The sequence below is a fragment of the Leopardus geoffroyi genome, chromosome B1 (assembly GCF_018350155.1).
Source record: "Leopardus geoffroyi isolate Oge1 chromosome B1, O.geoffroyi_Oge1_pat1.0, whole genome shotgun sequence".
Classification (NCBI taxonomy): Eukaryota; Metazoa; Chordata; class Mammalia; order Carnivora; family Felidae; genus Leopardus; species Leopardus geoffroyi.
Window position 1 is genome coordinate 159,902,330 of NC_059327.1, and position 25,845 is coordinate 159,928,174.

Here is a 25,845-nt window from a genome sequence, read left to right on the forward strand (position 1 = left end):
CATCAAACCTCCATGCAACTTCCAAGCCAATAGTCAAAACAAAAAATAAGCAATAGATTGGGGGAAATATTCAACAAATATAAAGACAAAGGACTACTATTTTTAACACAAGGAGTCCACATAAATGGACTAGAAAAATACAAAGACCCCAAATGGGAAGGGGGAGAGGAGAAATAGGCACCAAACTGTTATAGTGAATATTTTGGGTGGAATTCTGGAGGATTTTCACATTCTTGTAATGTTTAAATTATTACAAACTAAAAATTAGGTTAATAAAAGCCAATATTTTATCTTTTTTCTTTTAATCTTTTTTTTGCACTTATTTGATATAGTTATTATTATTATTATTATTATTATTATTTTAATATGAAATTTATTGTCAAATTGGTTTCCATATAACCCCCATGCTCATCCCAACAGGTGCCCTCAATACCCATCACCTGCCCTGCCCTCCTCTCCCTCCCATCCCTCATCAACCCTCAGTTTGTTCTCAGTTTTTAAGAGTCTCTTTTAACATTTTTTTAATGTTTATTTATTTTTGAGAGAGAGAGAGAGTGCAAGCAGGGGAGGGCCAAAGAGAGAGGGAGACACAGAATCTGAAGCAGGCTCCAGGCTCTGAGCTGTCAGCACAGAGCCGGATACAGGGCTTGAAGTCAAGAACCTTAAGATCTTGACCTGAGCCAAAGCTGGAGCTTAACCAACTGAGCCATGCAGGTGCCCCTCTCTATTGTCTTTTGAAGTACATTCCATCTTTTCCCTGTGTGAGAAAAATGAGGCACAGGGCATCACACAGTAAGTGGTGGAGTTAGAATTCATACCCAGAGCCTGACTCTGTAGCCTCCATCTTGACCAGTATGTTATATTGGCATATATTACATATGCCAAACCACCACATTTACCATAGTATGTTTTATATGTATATGTTATATATATAATATATATAAATATATACATTTATATTTATATATTTATATATTTATATTTATATATAACCTACTGTAAGCACTGGAGACATAAATGTAAGCATATATATGTGTTTTAATTTGCAGTTAAAATATTTATGATGATTACAAACACTAAAAGTGCCAGTGACAGAATATTACCTGAAAGGTGAGCCAGGAAATGTGTGTACCCAGTGATATGTAATTTTCTATATATATAATGTGTATCCCTGAAGGGGTTATAGTCATGGCATGGATGACAGTGATCTTTTTATTTGTCAAAGTGCATAAAGTAAGTACCACAAGCCAAGGGTTGAACTCATTCATATGTAGTCCAGGTGTCCAGGCTAGACCAGCTCCCTCTCCTTCCTACACCACTGCCCTGGCTCATCCTGCTATGCCGTCATTGTCAGTGTCGTCGTTTGCTTCTGCAAATGGCACTATGAATTTGTGAGGGAACTGAAGATCAGAGAGTTGATGTGTTTTGGCCAAGGCTGCAAAGCTAGGAAGAAGCCAAACATGGACTTAAACCAAGCTTCTCCAGGTTTGACCCTAGTTTTCCTGACCCCTATTATTGTTGCTATTTCCATTCCATTATTCTATTTTCTTCTCTATCTAGGAATTGAAACCTATTTTTAAGAATATACTTATTTTTTTATTAAATTTTTTTAATGTTTATTTATTTTTGAGAGAGAGACAGAGAGAGACAGAGACAGAGAGAGACAGAGCATGAGCAGGGGAGGGGCAGAGAGAGAGACACACAGAACTGGAAGTGAGCTCCAGGCTCTATGCAGTCAGCACAGAGCCTGAGGCAGGGCTTAAACCCAAGAACTGTGAGATCATGACCTGAGCCAAAGTTGGACACTTAACTGACTGAGCCACCCAGGTGCCCTGAAACATACTTTTTATTTTAGAATAAGTTTGGACCTATAAGAAAGCTGCAAAGATAGTACAGGTTCTGTATACTCTTCCCAGTTTGCTTTAATGTTAACATCTTTCATAACCATGGTACATGTCAAATTTAAGAAATCACAATGATTATGATTATTAACCAAACTCCAGACTTTATTCAGATTTCACCAGTTTCCCCCACCAAGATCCTTTTTTCTGTTCCAGGATCCAATCCAAGAGACTACATTTAGTTGAAACTCATTTTTCTTTCATACACTAAAAACATGAAAACCCACTCTTTAATTCCAGTGGAAAAGACTATGCAAATCTGGCTGTGGTTTCCAAGTTCACTCAAGGAAATTTTTGCTTTTTCAACGGCCATCCTCAAGAATATACAGTCCAAGTATGAGGAACAAAGAACCCCTCAACCTGGTTCAAGTAAGATGTGGGGAGAGCCCATGGGAATTCATGGGCAGGAAGTAAAGACTCTAGGATGGGAAATGGAAGAGCTGTCAGGAATGGAGTCTGTTATTTCCAGTTTGTCTCTGAGTCTCTCCCTTCTACTCCCCACCTGCCCTTCTTTGCCTCCTTCTGCACCTCTCTTCTCTCTCCTAACCTAGTTCCTTAGCTTAATTGTCCTACAAATGTCCACATTGGCCACCTTGGCCCACAATCCTCATAATTCAGCATGTGCCACCAACTGTAACCTCACTCCGCTTTACTCCCAGCTCAGATATTCTAGTCAACCCCTGACTTTCATGCATGTAGTCAGTCAGTGAAAATGGTGGTAAAGCTCGGGTTTCTTTTCCAACCTAATCAAACTTGTGATACATTTGTTACAATGTTCTTTGTTACCATGGCATAAAGACCAATTTATAATGCAAGTTATCACTAATCTTTGACAATAGATTCATTAGAAGCCACTGAAAAATAGGAGAAAGGGATCATCAAAATTGAATTTTTATTTGTTGAGAGTAAACTAGACAAGAATAAAACCTCTAGGGATCATTAAATATAGCTTGCAGAGACTCTGTCTCAAAGGACTTGGGGCAAACTGCATGGGATTCAAACATTTCCCAGAATTTCAGTGGAAACAGAATTTAGCTAATGTCCTTGAAAAGAAAGCACACAGCTAATCCAAATCTGCTAATTAACCTAATAGACTATACTGGCTCTGGATGGCTTTCCCCTTTGGGAGAGGAAAAAATAACCCTGCTTATAAATCAATATTTCCTTAGGCAGATTGAAATTTACTACAGTTCTTCAGGGATTTTAGGTTTCAATAAACCGAGGGGAAAGTTCTTCCCTGAATACATATACCCGCCCTGTTCCCCTACCGACACTAGCCACACTTTTGTTCTTCCTTCTCCTTCCTTCCTCTCTTGCCCTCCCCCTCTCTCCCTGCCTCCTTCATTCCTTCCCAATTGAAGGCCTACACCCGCCACATACTGTTAGGCCTTGGTGAAACAGCAACAAACAATAAGAAATAAAGGGGCTCAGAACATGCCACCTCAAAACATGCTGCTTTGACATATTATTTTGAGCTAAAGTCACTTGAAAACCAACAGGTGCAAAGAAAGCACTTTGACCTTTCCTCTTCTTCCTGAAAACAGGAGATGAAACTCCGAATGTGAAAGATGCCCTCCTAAAACCAGGAGGAAAAGAACATTTTTATCACCAGAGATGGGGAGTCAAGGTCGAGGGAAATTTGTACAAACAGACCTTATTAAAATAACTTTTATCTTCTTCTAGTCTCCCCATATATTTTAGTTACTTCTCCACAATCGTCACTCTCCTTTCAACGTTGTACATAAGCCCTGGGGCCTAGATGCTTCTTTGGATCTTTCTTTTCCTGTGAAGACTCCTATGTACGGGCAAACTTTTATTAAATGAAATTTGTATTCTCTCCTACTCTTCACCTGTTAAGACATCCCTGCCAGAAACCCTCGATGGGTAAAGAAGAAATGTTATCTCCCCTACAGTAGTAAATTAATAAAATAGAATATTAGACATGTAACATGTTTGGGGAAATATAAAGCAAGGGGGGCCCAGGAGTGCTGGCGTGAGGCACTGCAACTTTATATAGAGGGTCAGGGAAGGCTCATTAAGAAGGGGGAAATTTGAGCAAAGACTGATGCAGGTGAGGGAGAAAGGCTTGCAGATATTTAGGGCAAAAGCAAACGGCAAAGCACTGGGGGTTGAGTGTGCCTGGAGGGTTCAGAGCAACAAAGATCAGGTCTAGAATTAGCCAAAGGCGAGGCGTACAAACACAGGGTTGGATCCTGCCTTTCTTCCAAAGTTTTGTCTTTTTCTTTTGTATTAATGATGCTTTGTCATTAAAATATTATTTATCTTGATTACTGAATGTTTTGGCATCTCAAGGTCCATGCCTCACAAGTTTCACTCTGGTCCAGGCCCTGGAGTTGATGGAGGGGGTGAGGGGAGCCCAGGGGAGAGTAGTAGGAAATGACGTCAGAGACAAAGGGAGATGGGGATTCTGAGCAGCTTGGCTTTTACACTGTGGGGTGGGAAGTTGCTGCCAAAACAAATTACCACAAATGTAGTACCTTAAAAAACATAAATTTGTGTCTCACAGTTCTATAGATCAGAAGCCCAACACAATATAGCTCTGCTATCGTCAGAGCTGTATTCCTTACCAGAAACTCCTGGGGGGAAGAATCTGTTTCCCTGCTCATTGGGTTTGCCAGCAGAATTCAGTTCCATGCAGTTGTACTACTGAGGTCCTCTGCTCTTTGCTGTGGGCTTGTGGCCCCTTCCTGCATTTTCAAAGCCAGTAGTAGAGGGTCAAGTCCTCAACAGCAGATCTCTCACTCTTCTGCTTGTCTCTTCTGCTTTATGTGATTAGATTGGGCCCACCTGGTAATCCAGGACCACCTCCACACCCACACCCTAAGCATAGCTTCCAAGTCACTTTTGCCAAGCAAGATAACACACTCACAGGTTCTGGGGATTAGGACATGGCCATCTTTGGGGGGCCATCCTTCTGCCATCACGGAGGCTTTGGTTAATGGAACAATGATCCCTCTAGTTGCTCTGTTGAAAACAGTTGGGGAAGGGGGAGGGACAGGGAGGATCAGAAAAGAGACAGGGAAACTGGTAAAGAGGCTAAAGCAATAGTAATTCAGAGGAGATGTGATGGTGGCTTCGATAATGTGATGGTAGGTCTTGTAGGTCAAGTTGGCTAGGCTACTGTCAGCAGCTATTCAATCAAACACTGATCTGGGTGTTGCTGTAAAGATATTTTGTAGATGTGATTAAGATCCCTAGAGGGTTGACTTTAAGTAAGTGAAATTATGGTAGATTCAGGTGGGCCTGATTCAATCAGTTAAAAGCCTTCTGAACAGACCTGAGGGTTCCTGGATGAGGAAGCAGATCTGCCTGTGGATAGCAGCTTCATCTCCTGCCTCAGCATTTCTGCTTGCCTTTCCTAAGGACCCCCTCCCGCCCTAGGGACTTCAGACTCACCTAACCAGCCCACAATTGTGTAAACCAATTCTTTGCAATGAATCTCTTAATAAGCATCTGCCACTGGTTGTTTCTCTTGTTGAACCACATATATGTATAGATACTGACTTAATTTTATAGTTTTGATTGTTATTGATATAGATACTGATTGATATAGATATTAAAGAAATTTTGAACATGAAGCCAACAGGATGTAGCAGCAGACTGGAAGTAGGATGGGAGAAAGAGAGGGATCAGGGATGATTCCAAAGTTTTCTTCCTGAGCTGCTAGAAGGATGGCTCACTTGTCTCCTTCTAAGATAGGGAATTGCTCTACCATGAAAGCCACTCGAAGAGCACATTCAGTTTCCCCTGCAAGGAAGCCCCTTTCAGAGACAGAGTGTACACAGGCAGGAATGGGTAGGTGAGTCTGGCCAGCCCTGAGGTAGGCAGGCTCCAGTCCAAAGGGGGAAATAGAGAATAAAGTCACCACTGTGTTCATGCCACTCATCCAGAATATTGCGGCTTTCCATTGCATTCTGGAAGAGCAGGTCTCTTTACTGTTCTCTACTCTGAACCCCACCTCCCCTGCTGGTCTGTGCTCTGTGGGAACCAGTTAGCTGAACCCTGAGCCAATAACAAGCAAGGAGAGCTGAATAGAGACTTTATGAATAAATGTTGCTCTGTGGTCTTCTTTTTTCCTTGTGAAGGAACAGGGTGTGCTTGAAAATAAAAAAAATGAGTTTTTTTGTTTTTTGTTTGTTTGTTTTTTTTTTTTTGTAGTAATCTTCCTGGAAGGCAGAAAAGAAAAAGAAAAAAAGAAAGAAAGAACAGCATAGATTTGTCACTTGGTACTGCTCTGGTTAGCACAATGGTTGGGCCCCAGGCCCCTCTCTAGGCCTCCCAACCTGGCACTGAATACAATTGAAGAAATCAAAGGAACTTTTCCAAGAGTCTGGCAGCTCAGACAGATGCTGAGATGGCAGAGCTGTGTGGTACCAGGCCACACACAGAGGCCTCCATTTCCTCCTACCTTCTGGAACGCAGCAACCAGAGCTCAACAAACCTGCAGTCCTGTTCAGGGAAACCTCACCTGGGCATCAACTGTTCACAGAGAATCTGAACCACCCCCCCAAGGAGACAGGGTGGGTCAGTTTCTAGCCTAGTCATTGCCAATATAAATGTTTGAGGGGCTCTCTGATAAATAAATCAATAGAACATCTTGAATCTGAAGGGGGCCAAACATTGTGCTTCTTTGGTCTCCTACAAAAGGTAAAAGATTTCATGTCAGGAAGTACTTTGGTATGCCAACAAGTTTCCAGAGCCTCTTCCTCCTTCTCCCTCAATTCCGTATTGGACCACCAGTTAGATGTCAGAAACTGATCCTTCTCCCCAAAGAAGTATCAGGTGTTTGTTGTTCCTTCAAAAGCCAAGTTTTCGAGTTTCTGGTGGACTTCACAGGATTTCTCTCCTCCTGAATCACTCCTGGCTGCGGTAAACCTGGGTGAAGTCCTTATCACTCCAAACCTATACTGCAAAAAAAGTGAAATATTTTTGTCTCATCTCCCCCCTGCCCTTGATCTCTACAGGAAGAGGATAAAGGCGCAAGGAGTCAGGTTTGGAGTAAAAACATGCACCACACAAGATATTTGTGAGGATTAAATAACTTGGGCCCAAGTATTTTGGAAGCTGCCAAGAGCTCTACAGATTAGATATACAGAAGTACTGGCTGAAAGCCGACCTCCATTGACAAGCATAATGCAGATGTAAGAAGCTGAAACAGACTCTGAGTCCCTGGTGGGTGGTAGCCAGACAAGGGATTTACAATCATGGGTTGATGGGGCAAAAGTCTCCCAAGAGAAAAAGACAAAATGAGATTCTTGGTCCAGAAAAAAAAAAAAAAAAAAGCTCAAGAAGGGAAGAAATGGCAGGTAAAAAAGTAAAAATGATAGTGATATAAGAGCATGGGGGGGGGGGGTTTCCTATTTCTATTCACTAGAGCTATAGATCTATGAGAGACATGTTCAGTGCTAAGGGCACACCCCAGAGGCCTGTGGGAAAATCAAACCCAAGGAGTCCTTGCCACCTCTGTCTCAGTGCATGCGGTCAAGTACATCCAGAGCATGGGATTTGGGGAGTGAAAGGAATTTGGGCTTCTCCATAGTGTTTCCAGACAAGATATTTGTTACTTTCTGCTAGTCAAACTTCTTTTCTGATGATCTTGTGGTATGCATGCTAAAAGAGGATTGAGCTGTCTGTCCCACATTTCAGCTATTCCCAGAAATGCTTGGCAAAGGAAAATGTAGGTGAAAGTGTGACAGCAAAATGCTTTGGAAACCTATGGAAGGGCACATTGCTGGGGGGATGAAAGCAAAGCTAGTATAAAGTGATCAATGACTTGCTGTGGGCCAGGCACTGTTCTAAGTATTTTCTATGTATTAGCTCATTTGATTCAGTTCTATGAGGCAGGATGATTATTTTTCCCATTTAATGGATGACATAACTGAGGCATGGAAAAGTTAATTTGACAAAGGTCACAGAGGTAAAGCCAGGTTTCAAATGCAGATTACCTAACTTCATAATCTTCCATAAAGTGGAGATAGTATATTTCCCTAGCCTGTCTCCAGTTAAAAAACGGGGAAATAACATGCTAGCAAGGGTGAGATATATTTGTTTTGACTAGGATAACCTATAGAGATAGAGCATTACAGCTTTGAATGTTAAAATGTTTTTGGCCACTGCATCAGTAAGTTTGCTTTTTGCTACAAGTAACAAAATATCTAACCATAATTAATTAAACAATAAAGACATTTATTACTTCATATGTCAATAAGTTGGATTCAGTCCATTTTTTTAAGATTTTTTTTTAGATTTTTTATATTTATTTTTTTTAACATTTATTTTTTTAAGTCCATTATTTTAAGATTTATTTTTTAGAGAGGGAGAGAGCATATGAGTAGGGGAGGTGGGGGAGAGAGAGAGAGAGAGAGAGAGAGAGAGAGAGAGACCCAAGCAGGCTCCATGCTCAGTGCAGAGCCCGATGCTGGGCTTGATCCCACAACACTGAGATCATGACTTAGCAGAAATCAAGACTTGTATGCTCAACTGACTGAGCCACCCAAGCACTCCAGACTCAGTCTAATTTTAAAAGGTTGGATCAATGATATCATCAGGATCAAGATATTTTCCATGTCTTGAGTTTGCCTTCCTTAGTATTTTAACCGTGTCTACCTCACACTAATAAGATGGCTGTAGTAGTTGACATCCCATGTTAACAAGATTATATTCAGTGGAGAAGGAATTTCCTACCAGACCCTTAGCAGGCTATACAGGTCAATTAGACTAAATTAGGTCTCATGTCTATGCTGTAGCTACAGGGAATTTGAGAATGTGAGTAGCTAGAACTCACAGCTCTGTTGAAAGGACAAACTCTTCAAACAAGCAAGAGGGAGGTGGGATGAGGTGGTGTTGAGCCACTGATTTGGGCACCTACCTAGTCTTTTTATGTTTTATTTTTCTTCATTTCTTAGCTGTAAATGCATAAAGGACAAATCAAGGTCATGACTTAAAGCAAATTACTAAATCGTAACCAAAACAAAACAAAACAAAACAAAACAAAACACAGAGCTAGCTCCAGACATGTTTCTGGCTTGAGGCTGGACTCAGGATCTACACAGCTTGAAACATCCATGTGATTTTCTGAAGAGACTTTGCTAACAGTGAAATTGCACCTGCCCCAGCATCCCCCAGGTGTTATGGGTGGTGTCAGCCTAGGATCCCTGAGTTTAGTCCTAGCCTTCCTCCTCCCCACCTGTTTAGAAAGAATCCATATCTGTTTCTCTTTCTTTATTCTTCAGTGTCATATCCTGCTTCTTCTAAAGAGAAAGCCGACCAATATGAGAAAGACTTAAATTGGGTCATTCCCTCCTAATAGAATTTTTTGAATACTAGAAATAAAGTTCCTAAGGGCCACCAGAGAGAAGCACTTCTAATTCCAGCATCAGAATAACATGAATTGTACCTGTTAGAATTAGGTTCTGTTGCAACAGGGACATTAAACATGGCTTAGCAGCACCTGGCTCAAATGGTTAAGCATCCGACTCTTAATTTTGGCTTAGATAATGATCTCATGGTTTGTGATTTCAAGTCCTGGGCCCTGCTTTGTGCTGACAGTGCAGAGCCTGCTTGGGATTCTCTCTCTCCCCCTCTCTCTGCCCCTTCCCCACTCTCATGCTCTCTCTCTCTCTTAAAATAAATAAAAATAAATAAACTTAAAAAATAAATAAACATGGCTTAAACATTACTGGGGTGTATTTCTCTCTCATGGAAATACACTTCAGGGCTGCTCAGCAGGCTCCATAGCTAGGGCATGATCTATTACCTCATAGGGGGCCCATACATATTAAAGAAGGTCATTTATTTGGAGTCTAGCACATTATAAACTCTTTTGGTTCAATAATGAAAGTAATAATAAATAATATTAGTTGAGCTTTATCTATGTGTCAGGCCCTGGATAAGGGCTCTCGAAATACCAACTCATTTAATTTTCACAATAGTTCTATGAGGAAGGGACAGTCGTTGTCCTTATTTCATAGATGGGGACATTGAGAGATTAGGGGTCTTGGCAATGATTGCCTAGTTAGGTAGTTAGTGCAGAGCTGTGATTCAAACCCAGCCCAAAGGCCTAACCACCAGACTCTACCATCATCACCTCCCTGTCAAAACCCTCCCACCATTCATCTCCTTCACTCCCTTCACTGTGAGATGGTCACAAGGTAGCTGGGAAAACAGAGCATGTATCACCAAAGAGCAAATTTGTAATGTAAAGCAATGGGGTCTAGGTGTCAAATGAGAGGTGTAAGATAAAAGAGAACATCAACTTCCCTGGAGTGGGCACAGAAGGTGTCACACTGGAGAGGGTGTCCAAGTTGGGTTATGATGGACACACAGGATTTAGAAGAGTAGAGGAGGATGTGCCAGGCATGAGGAATGGAGTGGGTGAGGCTTGGAGGTGGGAAAGGAAATAGCATGATAAAGGAATAATAAGAAAATCTTGGCTAAATCATAGGATTCTTACAGAGGAATCCTGAGAAAGCACTTTGGAAATGAAGATTAGAATTAGATTAAGAAGGAGTTTGAACTTCCTTCTGAATAGCTGAACTATAATCGGCAGACACTGACTGGGTAGTCACAGGGGATGTGTGGGGAAGGAGGGGGTTGAACGGTGAAATCGTGTGATGGAAGCAGTTTCTTTAGGAATAATGTGGTGATTGTGGGAGGGGTGACTTACAGACTTGGAGGCTGGGACTCTAGTTAAGCTTTTGAAATGATCTAGACATGAGGTAATGAGAACTTGAAATGGAGTGTTAGCACAAGGCATGGATGGAACAGCAGGGATGTGAGAGATACCACTGGAGCAGAATTGAGGGGCTTGGTGACTAGGTCTGAGAGCCAGGGAATGGGAGGGGTCAGGGATGCCTGCCAAAGCTGGGGTGGTGGGAGAACACTGCTGTAAATCAAAGCTCTGGGACTTCTAGTCAGAGAGGACTCCATTTGCTATCCATCCTTTGCAAGATCTCTGTATCCACTGAGCATCTCCACATAGTTGGTATTCACCAAAGCTACCTGGACCAGACAGCCATCTTCTTTTTCTTCTTTGCTGCCAAGTGTTACTTCCATCAGGGAAGACTCTAGGTCAGAAGAGAAAGCATAGACTTTGGGTCAAAGAGCTAGGAATTTAAATCTGCTGTATCCATCACCAGCACGGTAACATTAAGTACATTTCTCAGTACTTTGAGATTCAGTTCTCTTTTCAAATTAAAAATTTTTTTAAGTTTATTTAATTATTTTGAGAGAAAGAGAGAAAGTACACACACATGAGTGGGGGAGGGGCAGAGAGCCAGGGAGAGAGATTCCCAAGCAAGATACACACCTGCAGCACGGAGCCCGATGCAGGGCTCGAACTTACAAACTGTGAGATCATGACCTGAGCCGAATTCAAGAGTCAAACGTTTAGCTGATTGAGCTGCCCAGGTGCCCAGATTCAGTCCTCTTTATTTTTTTATTTTTATTTTTTTTTTAATTTTTTTTTTCAACGTTTATTTATTTTTGGAACAGAGAGAGACAGAGCGTGAACGGGGGAGGGGCAGAGAAAGAGGGAGACACAGAATCGGAAACAGGCTCCAGGCTCTGAGCCATCAGCCCAGAGCCCGACGCGGGGCTCGAACTCACGGACCGCGAGATCGTGACCTGGCTGAAGTCGGACGCTTAACCGACTGCGCCACCCAGGCGCCCCAATTCAGTCCTCTTTAAAATAGGTATGAAAATACCTATTTGAAGGGGGTACTGGGGGGATAAGATAACAAACACAAAGCATTTAGTACTGCGCCTGGCTCATAGTAGGTGCTTAGTAATATGGCTAATGTGTTGAGCTTACTATGGACACCCTTCTAACTGCTTGAGTTACATTCACTATTCATTCCTCACAACAATCCTATGAGAGAGATACCACGATTACCTCCAACTCATGGATGAGGAAATGAGGTATGAAGTAGATGCAGAACTTGCTAACGTCCCAGGGACCAATATAAGGCTAAACCAGAGCTTGAACCCAAGCAGTCCAGCTTCAGAATCTGTATTCTTCACCACTACCTGGCCCTTAAAAGAATATTGTTTGCAAACAATTAATGTAAATCTATTATATACACTGAAAGGATGCAAGAGTAGCAAAAACAGTCCCTGTAAGGGGAATATAAAACTACATAGCCAGAACGGCTAGACTACCAATATGAGAGAATGGCTACTGGTCATAGCTTGAAGTTGGTCATTTAGGACCCCTTTGGTAGCTAGATCCTGGAGAAGGTGAATGAGGGAGAGGTCCCAGAGGCAAGTGCAGAGTTCAGTGCCTGTGGTAGGTCCTCAGGAGGTTCAGGGCAGTGACTTTAAACAATTCATACAGAGATTTCAGTATCTTAATTTCCAGTATGGCAGTATAGTGTGTCCCAGAAAAATATCAGAACTGGTTATCTTTTACCAGTGTTTTCTGGTCAACCTGTGGACAAACATGCTGATTTCTTTTCTTTTCTTTAAAAAAAAATTATTAATGTTTATTTATTTTTGAGAGAGACAAAGAGACAGAGTGAGTGGGGGAGGAGCAGAGAGAGAGGAAGACACAGAGTTCGAAGCAGGCTCCAGGCTCTGAGCTGTCAGCACAGAGCCTGACGTGGGGCTCCAACCCATGAGATCATGACCTGAGCCAAAGTCGGACGCTTAACTAACTGAACCACCCAGGTGCCCCCACACTGATTTCTTTTAAATGTTTATTTTTGAGAGAGAGAGAGACAGAGTGGGAGTGGGCAAATGACTGAGCCACCCAGGTGTCCCCAAACACACTGATTTTTAAAAAATGTTTATTTATTTATTTTGAAAGACAGAGGGAATGTAGGGGAGGGGAAGAGAGAGAGAGGCAGAGAGAATTCCAAGCAGGCTCAAACCCACAAACTGTGAGATTATGACCTGAGCCAAGCCACCCAGGTACCCCAAAACACACTGATTTTTAAGGAAATTCTCAGTGTTGAATATTATACTGATTTTTAAATGTATTTTATTTGTTATTACTACCATGTTTACATTATTTTCAAAAAAAGATTTGAAGTACCTCATAGTAAAAAACTCTTTAAAAAATCATTAAGATATGTATACATAATAAACATTGTGAATGTAGAAGTTTTATACCTGAAAATCTAAACTAAGATGAAATGAGAAATAGAATGCATTTCCTAGTATGGATTATGAAAATAGACCTAAATGCTTAGATCCTTGTGCTTAGAATTCAGGTGTGCAGGACCAGCATGGCATTTGGTATGAAGATGGGAAGCCTCAACTTCTATTCTTGCTTAGGAAGAGGCCCACGTCATATACTATTCCACCTGAGTATCCCATAATCAAGGCAAAACATATCTTAGTAGCTATACTTCTACCAAGTAAACAGGCAATCACAGCTTTGAAATGAAAGACCTAAAAAAAAAGGGGGGGGGGAAGTGTATGCTTGGTACCTTGGGAGAGGAGAATGTGATTTGGATTTGCTTTTTGCTTCAATGGCCTGCCTAAGAGCAAAATGCTAGTCTAGGTGGGGTCTTGAATTATCTTAAATAAGCTAATTTGCATGCCATTGATTTCCCTTCACTCAGATATAGGACCAGCTGATGATCTGCAATCTTCTTTCATCAGAGAACTCTGGAAATACTAGAGGACATTATGGTGGTTACCAGTCTTCCTGGGGAGGCAGCCATATAAGAGGTCTGGGATTCTGTCCTGCAGCACCTTCCTAGAATTTGGGAAAGTCCTCCAAGTTTGCTGTTACGGTTTGTTGGCTTAAGACTAGACCAAAGAGGGGGCGCCTGGGTGGCGCAGTCGGTTAAGCATCCGACTTCAGCCAGGTCACGATCTCGCGGTCCGTGAGTTCGAGTCCCGCGTCAGGCTCTGGGCTGATGGCTCAGAGCCTGGAGCCTGTTTCCAATTCTGTGTCTCCCTCTCTCTCTGCCCCTCCCCCGTTCATGCTCTGTCTCTCTCTGTCCCAAAAAATAAATAAACGTTGAAAGACTAGACCAAAGAATTTCAGAGGGCTTGTTTCCAATAGAGACTCTGATCAAGAAGAGTACAGTTTTCTAAGACTAGAAGGAACACCTTCCATACCATTTTTATTATTGATCTATATCCTGAATCTCCCTGATCTCACCACCCAGCAGGCACAAAAGAGATTGCATTGATATGCCCACCTGCTGACTGGGGCTTCATATCCCAAAGGTTCCCCTTATGATTTCTGAGACTCTCCACGGGGTGTCCTTGTGTCTGCTAACTCCTGCCTCACCTGATGCTCCTCCAGTGACTTCAGAGCAAAGGGGAAAGAGGGCAGTTGGCTTCTGGGAAGAGGTGAAAGGGATGTGGTCATGAAAATCTGTCCCTCGGTTTTCAAAAACAAAGTTTTAGTTCATGAAATGGCAGACATTTGGGTCCAGTCCTGATTTGTTATACTGCCTTGCACAGGTCACCTTTTCTTTTTGTTTCAAATTCCTTTACTAAAAATGGAAACAATCCTCACATCTCACAAAGATGTTGTGGGAACTGGCTGTTTAATGATTGGATGGTATTTTGAAAACATCAAGTACAAGATAAGTGCTAGGTCAAGAAAGCCAAAGACATGTGGCTTCTCTAATGAGGTAGCGGGATGTGCCTGTCTTTCTTTTTGCTTTAAACATCCAAAGGAAATACATTTTTAAATGTCTGCACAATACTGACAGAGAACAATCTCAAATTCCCCAAGTCGATAAATTGCTCTTTGAACCTCCTTAAATGAACTAAGTTGCTGCATAGGTGAGGCCCAGGCTCCAAGGAGAATAAAGTTTTGAAAAATCCTATGCAATTTGAAGTTATATAACAAGTGGCATTAGGATTATAGAAAATTTGGAAGGGAATGAGACTTCATAACCAACATCTGATCATGACATTTAAATTTATTTATTTATTTATTTATTTATTTATTTAATGACATTTTAATAAAAAACACATTTAATCCTAAAATACTCTAATGGCATTAATAGCTTTAATGGAAACCTTTACTTAAAATTTGAAGAAGGTGTTTAGGAGATAGGAGAGAATGGCAAGGGCCATGGAAAGGAGAAGCTAGATATAAAGGTTGAAAATTGTACCTGTGATTGGGTTCTACTCTCCAATTGATACTATTAGAAACCATATCAAAAGAAGCTCCTCCCTTCAAAAAATAAGAGACATGCTATGGGTTGAATTGCTCCCCCAAATTCATGTTGAAGTCCTAACCCCAGTGCCTCAGCAGGTAACCTTATTTGGAAATAAGGTCATTGTAGATATAATTAGTTAAGATGAAGCCACACTACAGTAGGGTGAGCCCCTAATCCAATAGAACTGGTGTCCTTATAAAAAGAGGAAATTTGGGGGCACCTGGGTGGCTCAGTCAGTTAAGCATCTGACTCTTGATTTCAGCTCAGGTCATGATCTCACAGTTGTGGGATTGAGCCCCATGTCAGGCTTCATGTTGAATGTAGAGCCTTCTTGGGATTCTGGGTCTCCCTCTCTCTCTGCCTCTCCCCAACTCACACTGTTTCTCTTGCTCTCTCTCTCTCAAAATAAATAAATGAATAAACAAACAAACAAACAAATAAACATTTTTAAAGGGAAATTTGGACAGAGACATATGCATCAGAGAGAATACCATGTGAAGATGAAGGCAGAGATGGGAGAGGTGCTTCTATGAGGCAAGGAACACCAATGAGTTCTAGCAAACCACCAGAAGCTAAGGGAGAGGCATGAAACAGTTATTCTGTTAGAGTCCTCAGGAAGAATCAACCCTACTGACACCATTATCTGAAACTTCTAGCCTCCAGAACTGGGAGACAATAAATTTCTGTTGTGTAAGCTCCCTAGTTTATGGTATTTTATTATGGTGGCCCCCCCGCCCAGAAAACTAGTACATCATTACACCCAGTTGTTTGACCCTATAGAATGAGAAGTAATGTGGAGAAGAAGGGGTTGAAGGTAGTTAACACTATGTTCTTCAGTATATATTTCACTAATTAAGAGATTTATTGAGTTAACATTATTTTCTTAAAATATAAAAATTTAAAGATTATGATCATCAGTTATTCATATCTTATGGCATGTTGTATTTTTCAAAGATGGCCACAATATCCCCCATCCCACATTGCTCTTCTGGAACCTTGCCATTTCTCCATTAAGAATTAAGAATTCTCCACTAATTCCCCTTGAGTCTAGGTGGGTTTGTGACTCACTTGGAACCAACAGAATGTGGTAGGAGTGATGCTACATGACTTCTAAGGCCATGTCATAAAAGTTGATGCTGCTGCCTTAGGGGCTGAACTACTTGCACTGAAGAACTTAGCTGCCCGGAGGCTGCCATGTTGTGAGGAAGCTCAACCAATGCTTGTGGAGAGCCTGCATGTGTAACGCCTGAGGTCGTGAAACCCCCCACAAGAGACCACCAGAGTCGTAAGTCAAAGCCAAGCGGCAAGGGTCGTTTATTGCAGGTTCGAACCTGGACCTCCGCGCACTCGTTGCCAGTGACGCTAAGAGGCCCCGATCAGGGTTGGTACAGCGTTTTTATAGACAGAGACAAATAGCATAGGGGAGGTTTCAGATTATGGGGGGCCTGATTAGTTGATTTTAAAGTAAGGACATTTGTTGTTCTCTGATTGGGCGTCCTTTGTCTGTCCTTTGGCGGGAAGGCTTTGTCCGTTACTTGTGGCGGGAGAAAAAAGGGGAAGGGGGAAGGGGGAAGGGGAGGAATGTGTTAAGCAAGCAAGATTACAGAAGCGAGAAAACTGGTTAGTAAGTATTTTCATAATCTTAGGGTATAGCAAACTAAGTCTAGAAAAATTTAACAGTGCTCACATCGAACAATAGGCAAGACATACAAAATTTTAAATTCATTTTCTACACATGGAGAGACACTGAGACTACTGAGAGAGATACTCAGCAAGATTGTAGCTTCTCCCAACTGCTCTGCTGTTCAAGCTCCAGCCACTGTCTGACTGCAACCATATAAAGGACCTCAGGCCAGAATCTCCCCACTGAGCCCTCCCTGAATTCCTGACCATGGAAACTGGAAGAGGTAATAAAATGATAATGGTTAATTTAAGTCACTAAGCTTTGGAGTGATTTATTATGCAGCAATGGTTTAACAGTCATACCTTAATGCATTATTCAGATAATCAAATTTCTTGACTTTTGAATTAACTGTTTCAGAATTTAATTTTCTTTAAGGGTTAGAAAACGCAGGAGAAAAGACAGCTTGGTAACCTAGAACCATCTAGTTGGCAGGTTTCCCCAGAGTCTGGTGGGCAGTTTTGTGAAAGCCGGCAGTATTGCCGTCCTTGGCATTCTGCCCCTCATTAATTTAGAATGTAAATATGAAGGTGGTACCATAGAATTTGAAGCCAGCGATCACACTAATATTTATGTAAGTCAGTAAATTCCTGATCGGAGAGTCTTTTTTTCCTCTCCTCCCAAACATGTCCTAATTATGTAAAATTGTGCCATCAACTGCCTTGGACATGAACTAGTTAGTTATCACTGGCGCCAGCGTCTGGCATGTTGAATTTTCCAACTTCTGCAAACTTCTAGTTTCAACCAGAATCTGGCACTAATTCTAAATGAATCTGACTTCATTTGTGGTGGGGTGGGAGGGCTGGGATGGTAAAGATGTTTGCACTTTGAATAATCTCCAGCTGTTGGCATCTTCCTAATAAGAGCCCCCTCCTGTCCTTAGTGCTGACATAGCTCTGCTCAACTATGAAGGACCATTTTCCCCAGTCATTTCCTTCTGTTCAGAAAAATACTGGATCCTTTTGACACCTTCATGTTCCAAACACTCCCTATCAGCCTGCAGCTTGTTTTCTATGGTGTCTTTGATTAAAGCCTTCTTCTATCAGGGCATTTGAATAAATAATTCCCTTGCCTCTCTTTGTTATCAGAGTTCTTACTTGCTGCTTCTGGTCTCCAAGACAGCCTTCAGGCTTTACTGCCAGGGAATAAGATGCCTGTGAAATTCACTCTTCGGCTGCAAAATGCCTTGCAAGGGAGTCTTTTGAAAATATTAACTTCTTTTCCTTTTTCAGCCCTGAAAGAGTAGTTACTGGGAAATAGTCACTCAGAAAATGGCTATTAGTTAAGAATCTCTGCACACAATAGCTGAGGGGTAACAAGGAAGCTGAAAAGAAAAGGCTTCATAATCCCTTATTTGTGACTCCTAAGTGGTAGCTGCTAAAAGTGACTTCTGCAAGTAGGCAGCTGCCTCTGCCATTTACACTTAATCAGATAATCACAGAGCTAGCTAGAAGAGGCCTTAATCCAGCCTTCTGCATTAGCTGGGATTTCTGCATTAGCTAAAGCCTGCAAGGCTTTCTGGATTGTTACAGAATCCTCAAGTGTTGTGCTCACACCTTCACTTGGAAAAGTCAAAACACATTGGGGAGAGGAGACATCTACTCCTTGGAACAGAGACAGAAACACATTACTTTTGTCACCTAATCCTCTCTTTTCTTCCTGAACAATCTTTGAGTGGATATCAATCCTACTCCTCAAATATTGCATGAGGTTGTGATCATTATTTTCATTTCACATATGAGGAAACTAAGGTTCAAAGTGGTTAAATTACTGGCAACAATGTGAGAAAACTAGGATAGGTTGACAAACCATCCTTGTTTGCCCAGGACTGGGGGTTTTCCAGGACATGGGACTTCCAGTGCTAAACCAGGACAGTTCTAGGAAAGCCAGGAAAGTTGGTCACCATAGGCTGAGCTAGATCCACACTGTCTCCAGAGCCTTCCCTCTGAACCCTAGTACCACCCTAAATTCTTCTCAGACTGAGATTTGGCCTTGGGACAAATGGGGAATCTACTGGCAGCACCATGAAAAATGCAGAGTTTATTTCCCTTTGAGTCAGAGAACAAAGTCATTGGTATTGATGTGAAATGTTGGGGTTTGGGAGCTAACGGTCAAAGAATTCTTCAGTACGAAAAAGTGGTTTTATTAAAGCACAGAGACAGGACCTGTGGGCAGAAAGAGCTGCACTGGGGTTGTGAGCAGTGACTGATTACGTAAGATTTTCTATCCTACGAAGGGGGGGATGGCGTTAGGGCCCCAGGGAATTGAATCTATAGGTTTCTGGAGGTCTGGCTCTTGATAAGATTGCTTTTTTTTTTTCTTCTAAGTCATTAAGACAGTTGCAAACTGATAGAGATTCATGTCCCACATGACTGTGATGTCTATTGGTTGACCATTTGTTTTTCCCTTTCCTTTTTTCTTGGGCAGCCAGGAGTGCCTGAGGAATGTCACACGTACCCCCATGGGAGGCTGAGGGGTGTTGCAGGATGTTAGCTTGTGCTTTACCCTCAGCTGGCCTTTTGCTCCCTCATCAGTGTCATCTTTGGGAAACCAACTCAGGAAACCAGGCCCTCTTGCAGGTCACTCAGAACCCACTGGACAGACTAGTCCAGGAGCTGACTCTCCAGAGAGGTAAAAGTCAGATTCAAGAGTGCACATCACCATTTATGTAATTCACCACATCAGAAGCCATTTTACAAGTGGCCTTAAATCATTGCCCACTGCCCTGCCAGGGCCTCATTATGGAAACCTCAGAGAAGGCCATGGAGGAGGGAGGAGCATTGCTGAAATGTGCAGAGTAGAACTGGGCTGAATTCATGAACAAACTCAGACTATAGCATAATTTTGCCAAAAGCAGAAATCAACACCTTTTGACATTTTTTTTTCAGGGATGATATACATACAGTTCCTTCCTCCCTCCCTCCTTCCCTTCTTCACCCACCTGCTTAACCCCATCTCCCAAATCTCCCCTACCTCGGGGCGTTCTCTTTCAGAATGACTCCCTGGACTGCATTGGAAAACCAAACACATGCTTGAAGCATTGTAGCTGGAACTGATTTCTGGTTGTTCTCGTGACACACACACACACACACACACACACACACACACACACACATAGTGCCAGATGATACCCTCTAATTGCTGGATCCCAGCACGTTTGGGGAGGCCCAGGTTGTTGAGGAGGAGGACTAGGGAGTCTCTGAATGTTAGTGAGTGGAGTATTTCAGTGTTCTAACAGTTTCTCAGGTTTTACCTATCCACTGATGCTTTCCTTTATTTCTCTCAGCCCTAAGTGGCGGGATCCATCCTTCCCTGTGGCTGCTAGGGGTCCCTCCTCTCCACCCAGTGGCCCCTGACTGTCTCCCCTTGGAGGGCAGAAGATTAAAACAGAAAGGACCTCAGAGGGATTATCTAGTTCGACTCCCTCCTCACACAGACAAGGGCTGAGGCATGGAGAGGAGATGAGAACTTCTGGAGTCACATGCCGAGTCCACTCTGGCACCTCTGAGGTGGAGAGGAGGGTGCAGGAAGGAAAAGGTCTGTAGCTGCTAATCAAACCTATTCTCTCCCTTCTTCAGCTAATCCACAATGTTAGCCCAAAGTATTTTTCAAACCCTTACTCCACTGTGTCAAACATGAATTTTTGGTTGTTTTTTGGTTTGTCCTCAAGCTCTATATTTTTGTTAGCTCCCCTTTCTCCTTTCTTCTTCCTCTTTGTTTCCAGGTAAAATCATTCACAGAACTCAAGTATCTCACATAGATGGAACTTGGCATGGGGGTACCCATGGGGAGGTGGGACCTACTCTTCCCCTCCTGCTTAGGTCTTCACCCTGAGAAGTGGCCACAAAGGTCTTGCTGTGTGGTGCTTGGTAGCATGGACTGTGCCTGTGTTTGATGCCCAGTCAGGCAAGTTTCTACCGACTGATTTTGTTTTTTTTTTTTTTCACCCTAGATCCCCACCTGCTGCTTTCTAAAAGCACAAGGCCCATCCCTGAAACTTCATGGGCGTGGGGACTCTCTTTCCTCACTCTGTATGTTAGGGGATGACAATCAGGCTGAGGTGGCCCCAACCTGCAATACCTTCCTGTCACTCATGGAAGAGCTGCCTCTTAGGTGAGGCTCCACCCCCACCCCTCTTGAGAATGTCACCCCACAGCTCCTGCTGGCAGCAGTGAGTCCTAATGCTGAGGGAAAGGAGTTGAGGTAGAGGCATTCAGAGCTTTGGTGGGTGAGGACTGATGCCCCCTCCCCCTCCTTCCATAGACGGTCAATGCTCCCCATTACAAGGGCCTTCCCCTCCTCTGACCAATAGCATAAATGGGGTTTCTAGGGGAAACAGTGCTTGTGACCTCCCTGTTCATTAGACTCTGGGTGAAACAAATTTGAGTGAAAAAAAATTGTGATTTTCAAATCAAAGAGCAAAGGTGACATGGACCACACCAATCGAAACAGCCTTCCCTAGGCACCTTCTGCAGTGGGTGCTGTGAATGGGCCACAGCATCCTAAGTCCTAGCCATCCACTGACTCGGGACTCCACAAGGACAACAGGTGGATTAGGTAAGATGATGGAACCCACACTTGGAATGAAATACCTACAGCTCACTGAAAGAGTGACATAATCATGACCAGTCTACAGCAAACTATAAAGACTACAGAGTGTGGTTGTGCTAGAACTCCCAGTCCCTCCTCACCAGGGAACTTGTGGAACCTCCTGTCAGGAGCAGCCAAGGGAAACATCTCCTACCTAGGTTAGCCGACATCCTTTTCTGCATCCAAGTTATCTGTCATTGCTGATCCTCTGCTACTTCCCCTATTTGCCTCCCAGCTAGGCTAGACCCAGGAAGGGGCTGGGAGTCGGCACTTCCACACCATCTGCACATGGGATGAGATTCTCAGTCTCTCTGTCTGCAAGTTCACACCTTGGGGGCAGAACTTTCAGCAGGTATGCTTCTATGCTCTGGTTACCCCTCTTCCTAACTTGTTTCTGTAAAAGTCAGATTTGGCTCTTGGGAGGTTTATATCCCTTATGACAAATTTTCTTAAATGTCTTTGGTAGTTTTCTATTCCCCAGGGAATCGCTTTTCTCTCCCTCTACCATTGTATGCTCCTCAGTCATCAAATGGGCCTGTGCACTTTGGTGATCTGTGGTTTTGAGTAGGAAAAGAGTAGTTGCCTTACTGTCCAGGTATCACTGCCTTCTATGTAGCTCTTCCAAACACTCCTGTTTGCTGTAGCACTTGGGGGTTTAGGTTCACTATTTTGTGCCTACCATGTGTAGGTCTTACAAATGACTTGGGCTTCATAGTGTAACCATTACCATTTATTAAGCATATGCTATGTTCTAGGCATTATGTTAAGTGCTCTACATGTAATATCTCTAGTCCTTATGGCAAACCTATGAGTTAAGCATCATCATTCCTATTTTATAGATGAGGAAACTGAGTCTGAGAGAAGTTTTATAACTTGCTCTGGCTCATAGAGATGGTAAGTACCAGAGGTGGGACTGGAATCTAAGCCTGCATGATTCAGAAGACCATCCTCTTTCCTTTCCACCATTCTTCCAGTCACTCAACAAACACTTATGGAGCACCTACCATTTCCCATACATTGTTCTTTTCTTGGAGCTTAACATCTAGCTCACGGCATCCTCTGTCCTAATTCTCTTGATCTGTGACAATGGACACAAGAGTTCCTGAAGCCCACCAAGGAAAACGTCTAGAACAGTGAAGAACAGGAAAACAAAATTATCCACATGCAGGTGTCAATTTGAAGTTTGCTAATCACCAGGAGAGAGAGAAAAAAAAACTATGTGAGAATTGCAATATCAGCCATATGTTTCTAGTTTACAAACCTGAAGCAGTAGCTGGAGCTCCCAGGCAGAGATAGATGCAAACGTGTGGAAATCCCACAGAAATATAATAGACAAGAAGAGGGACAGGAAATGAATCCTAAACCCTCATAGACTGTGTGGCAACCTTTTTATGATGAGTTGCAGTATTAGACTCAATGTTTCTAAGAAATCAACAGCATCATCAATCCCATCTGACATGGGAGAAGAGGCTGCTAGATTATATGCAATTCCTTGGTTATGGGGAAAATCAGTGGTGACACAGACTGATAATCTAACGCTGCAGACAAAAAATCACTGTGACCAGCTACTTCCCTTATTTGGGGTTGTTGAAATAGCTTCAATTTTGCTAAGAGTCAAAGTTAGCTTTTCTCATTAAAGAAAAAAAAAAGCACACGGAGATAGAGAACCAATAGAATGAAGCACAATTGCCACAGCCAGGACTGGCACCCACGCACCAATGCAGTTCAGCTTATCAGACTTTCAAGGATTTCTTAGACTGGCAGTATTGTTGGTAGCACTGTTCTACCCTGTTAACTGAATCCTGATTTTGTTCAGATACCAGGAATTTTTCTGGAAAAGGTAGGTCCTTCCCTGGGGCCCATAAAATGAACAACGGTCAGCCTGATTCATTTCCTCTTTGCAGATGATGGATTTAGCCCATGTAGTGGACATTTGACCCAGTTCTCCACAAGGAGACATAACTGGAAGTCTACTAATGGCTTCTGGAAAGATTTTTCTCTTTAACAAACATAGAGGGATACTAAGGAGAAAGCTCATTTCCCTTCCTACCTGTCTTTGATTTTTTTTTTTTTTTATTTAATGATGCGATACACTGAGCTGCTGTATCAACCTTGCCACCATGGTGGGAGGCAATGCTCTCACACTGAAGATTACAAAATGAAATACAGAAAAAGCCTGGGTTCTTGGTGACCTCACTGCACCACTGAGCAACCTGTAACCACATACCTGCAGAGTTCTTAGTGATGTAAAAACTGCCCTATGGTTTCTGCCACTTTTAGTTTCATCTCCATGATACACTGGATAAAGAGGAATAGCTTAAAGCCAACACATTATGCAAGAGCAAAAGAAAAATGTGTGGCTCAAGATGAGACTGCCAATTCCAGAACTTCTGTCTTTTGTGTGGCACAGCCTTCAAAAGAATTTAGAAACTAAGCAAACAGCACAGATCTGTTGAGCACCTACTATGCACCAGACACAGTTCTGGGTGTTGGGGTTACAAGAGTGGGCAAGACAGGCAAGGTCATTGAGGTCATGGAAATCACATTCTGGAAGATTAATGATAAACAAATAAATAAGGATAGTTGCAAACATTCTGAAGCAACTTTCTAAATATTGATGCAAATCAGCCCCAAGTGTAAACCCGGACACCATCATCATTATCGTCATTGTCACTGTCATAATAATTTGTGCCAGGCTCTATGGGTGTCAAAAGATGAACAAGAGATAAACACTGCATTCAAGAAATCTGGGAGGCAAGAATCCAGATTTGGCCATAGAACAGTCAAAAGTTAGGCAATGAATTAGGCAGGAAACAAAAGAATTCTTCCGGTAACCAGGGTTAGGATAGGCTAGGCCCCCTGTCTCCACTATTCTCCCACACATGTTTTATCACCGTTACCCCCTTTTTCAAGAGAGAAAGAAATTTTCTTAATGATTGCTGTTCTTCTTTCACATTCGGCTGCTGTTCCCAAGAGAATCAAGTAGTCTTTTTCTTTCTCCAGTGAAGTGAAGAAGATAGGCTGTGTAAATCTGGATGGCACTTATAGTCTGTGCTACGTACCAGCAAATACACACAGATCTCCCATAAATGATCTCACCAAACCCTGTCTCCTTTCCTTCATCCTCTCAAAATCATACCCACCTAATGTGTTTAGCATGCTGCAATTGACTATTAACTGCCATATCTAGCTATAAAAATACAGGTAAACATCGACTAACCAGGTCCCCACACCCACACACATACCCTCACCTTCAGAAACATTTCCACTGATGGTCACACGAACCACTGCACGCTCTCTCCCATTTGGAGTGCATCTTCCCACAGGCTTGTTCACACACTGGCTTTTTATTTGAGCTCTCATGGGGAATCTTTCAACTCTTAGATAGGAATTTCATTAACAAAGGAAGGGGAGGGGAAGTCAGGAGGAAAGTACAGATGCAGAAGAAGGAAATCAAAATAGTTTCTGAAGGGGACCTAAAATTGTATCATCCCAGGCTGAACCTCCCCTATAACTGTTCTTTATTTGTGCATTCTGTGCCTGGAGACAAAACACAACAAAACAACTTTTCATCGATTGGGCAATTGTCCAAGCTCTTAGCTTGGCATCCAGCCCACAGAGCTGTGAAATCAACCTCACCAAGCCTATGGTTTAAAATGAGGCAACATCTAACTGGAAGCCCATTCAAAATAAGGAACTCGGTGCAGGGGTTCAGGGTCCTTTGTTGCTTCCTTCCTCTCTCAGCAGCATCTCCCATCTAATCTTGGTTGAAGAGTCTTACTTGGCTAAGAAAGAGATCAGGCACAAGAAGGTGGTGCTGAGAAAGTTCCATGAAAACTCAGAAGTCACCGCCTGCATATCAAACTTGAATAACCAGGAGAGATGTAACTTCGGCATACTTTCAGCTGCCTTCCTCCTGCCCACACCGCAGGTTTTTCAGGTCCTTGCTTGAGCGTGCACTCACAGGCGTAAATAAACGTGCTATCAACAGCCTGCGTCAGCCAACCCAGCTATTTAAGCGGGCTGGCATCAGCAAACTCAGCTTCCAAATCCAGGGCTTGTCTTTGCCACTGCCACGTAAGTAACTTTCAGAGGTTTGCCTTTATTGCAGAGGAATGAGATTGTGTAGAAACTGGACTGAAATGTTATAGTTCCCATAGTCACTATGCTGCTGGGGAAGCATAGAGGTGAAAGGGGGAATAAAAGTTAAGAGTTAGTCCCAAGCAGGGAGCCAGAGAACATTGCTGGGTGTAGTATATCAGACCCTTGCAAACATGCAAGGGGTTGAGGTGGACTTGGAGCAAGGTAGAGTCCATTTTGGCCTTTTGGCCAGAAGGTAAGATGTTTTTCTTGCTCTCTCCTATCTCTGGAAGCCACTTGGAAACCACTGTTTGTGTGACTGTGCCAGATACATAGGGATTTATCATTTAGAAGCTGATGTTGCTATTATTCATCTCAGTCTAAAATCAGACACAGTATTATTAAAATTTTTTTGTGTGTTTTATATAGGGGGATAAGAGGG

General features: G+C 42.6%; 1 protein-coding gene and 1 long non-coding RNA gene across 4 annotated transcripts in view; one reads left to right on the forward strand and one right to left on the reverse strand.

The window, feature by feature from the left end:
- Positions 1–546: 546 nt before the first annotated feature.
- Positions 547–25,075, reverse strand: LOC123595953. 2 transcript variants are annotated; one of them, XR_006711452.1, is made up of 6 exons: positions 24,575–25,075; positions 22,328–22,448; positions 10,923–10,987; positions 4,792–4,886; positions 1,774–4,609; positions 547–661 (listed from the first exon to the last, which is right to left on the reverse strand). It is a non-coding gene; the product is annotated as an uncharacterized LOC123595953 (long non-coding RNA). The 2 variants fall into 2 exon arrangements; XR_006711453.1 differs by lacking the exon at positions 22,328–22,448.
- Positions 25,076–25,093: 18 nt separating this feature from the next.
- Positions 25,094–25,845, forward strand: part of HOPX (HOP homeobox) — a 31,275-nt gene continuing 30,523 nt past the window's right edge. Inside the window, exon 1 of one of the 2 annotated variants that reach the window (XM_045473941.1) lies at positions 25,094–25,400. Coding sequence is in view for 1 of the 2 variants with exons in the window: in XM_045473939.1 (XP_045329895.1) it covers positions 25,598–25,659 (62 nt within the window). In the remaining variant the exon portion in view is untranslated. Of the gene's footprint in view, positions 25,401–25,519; positions 25,660–25,845 lie in introns of those variants that run through there. The other variant, XM_045473939.1, reaches the window with a different exon arrangement.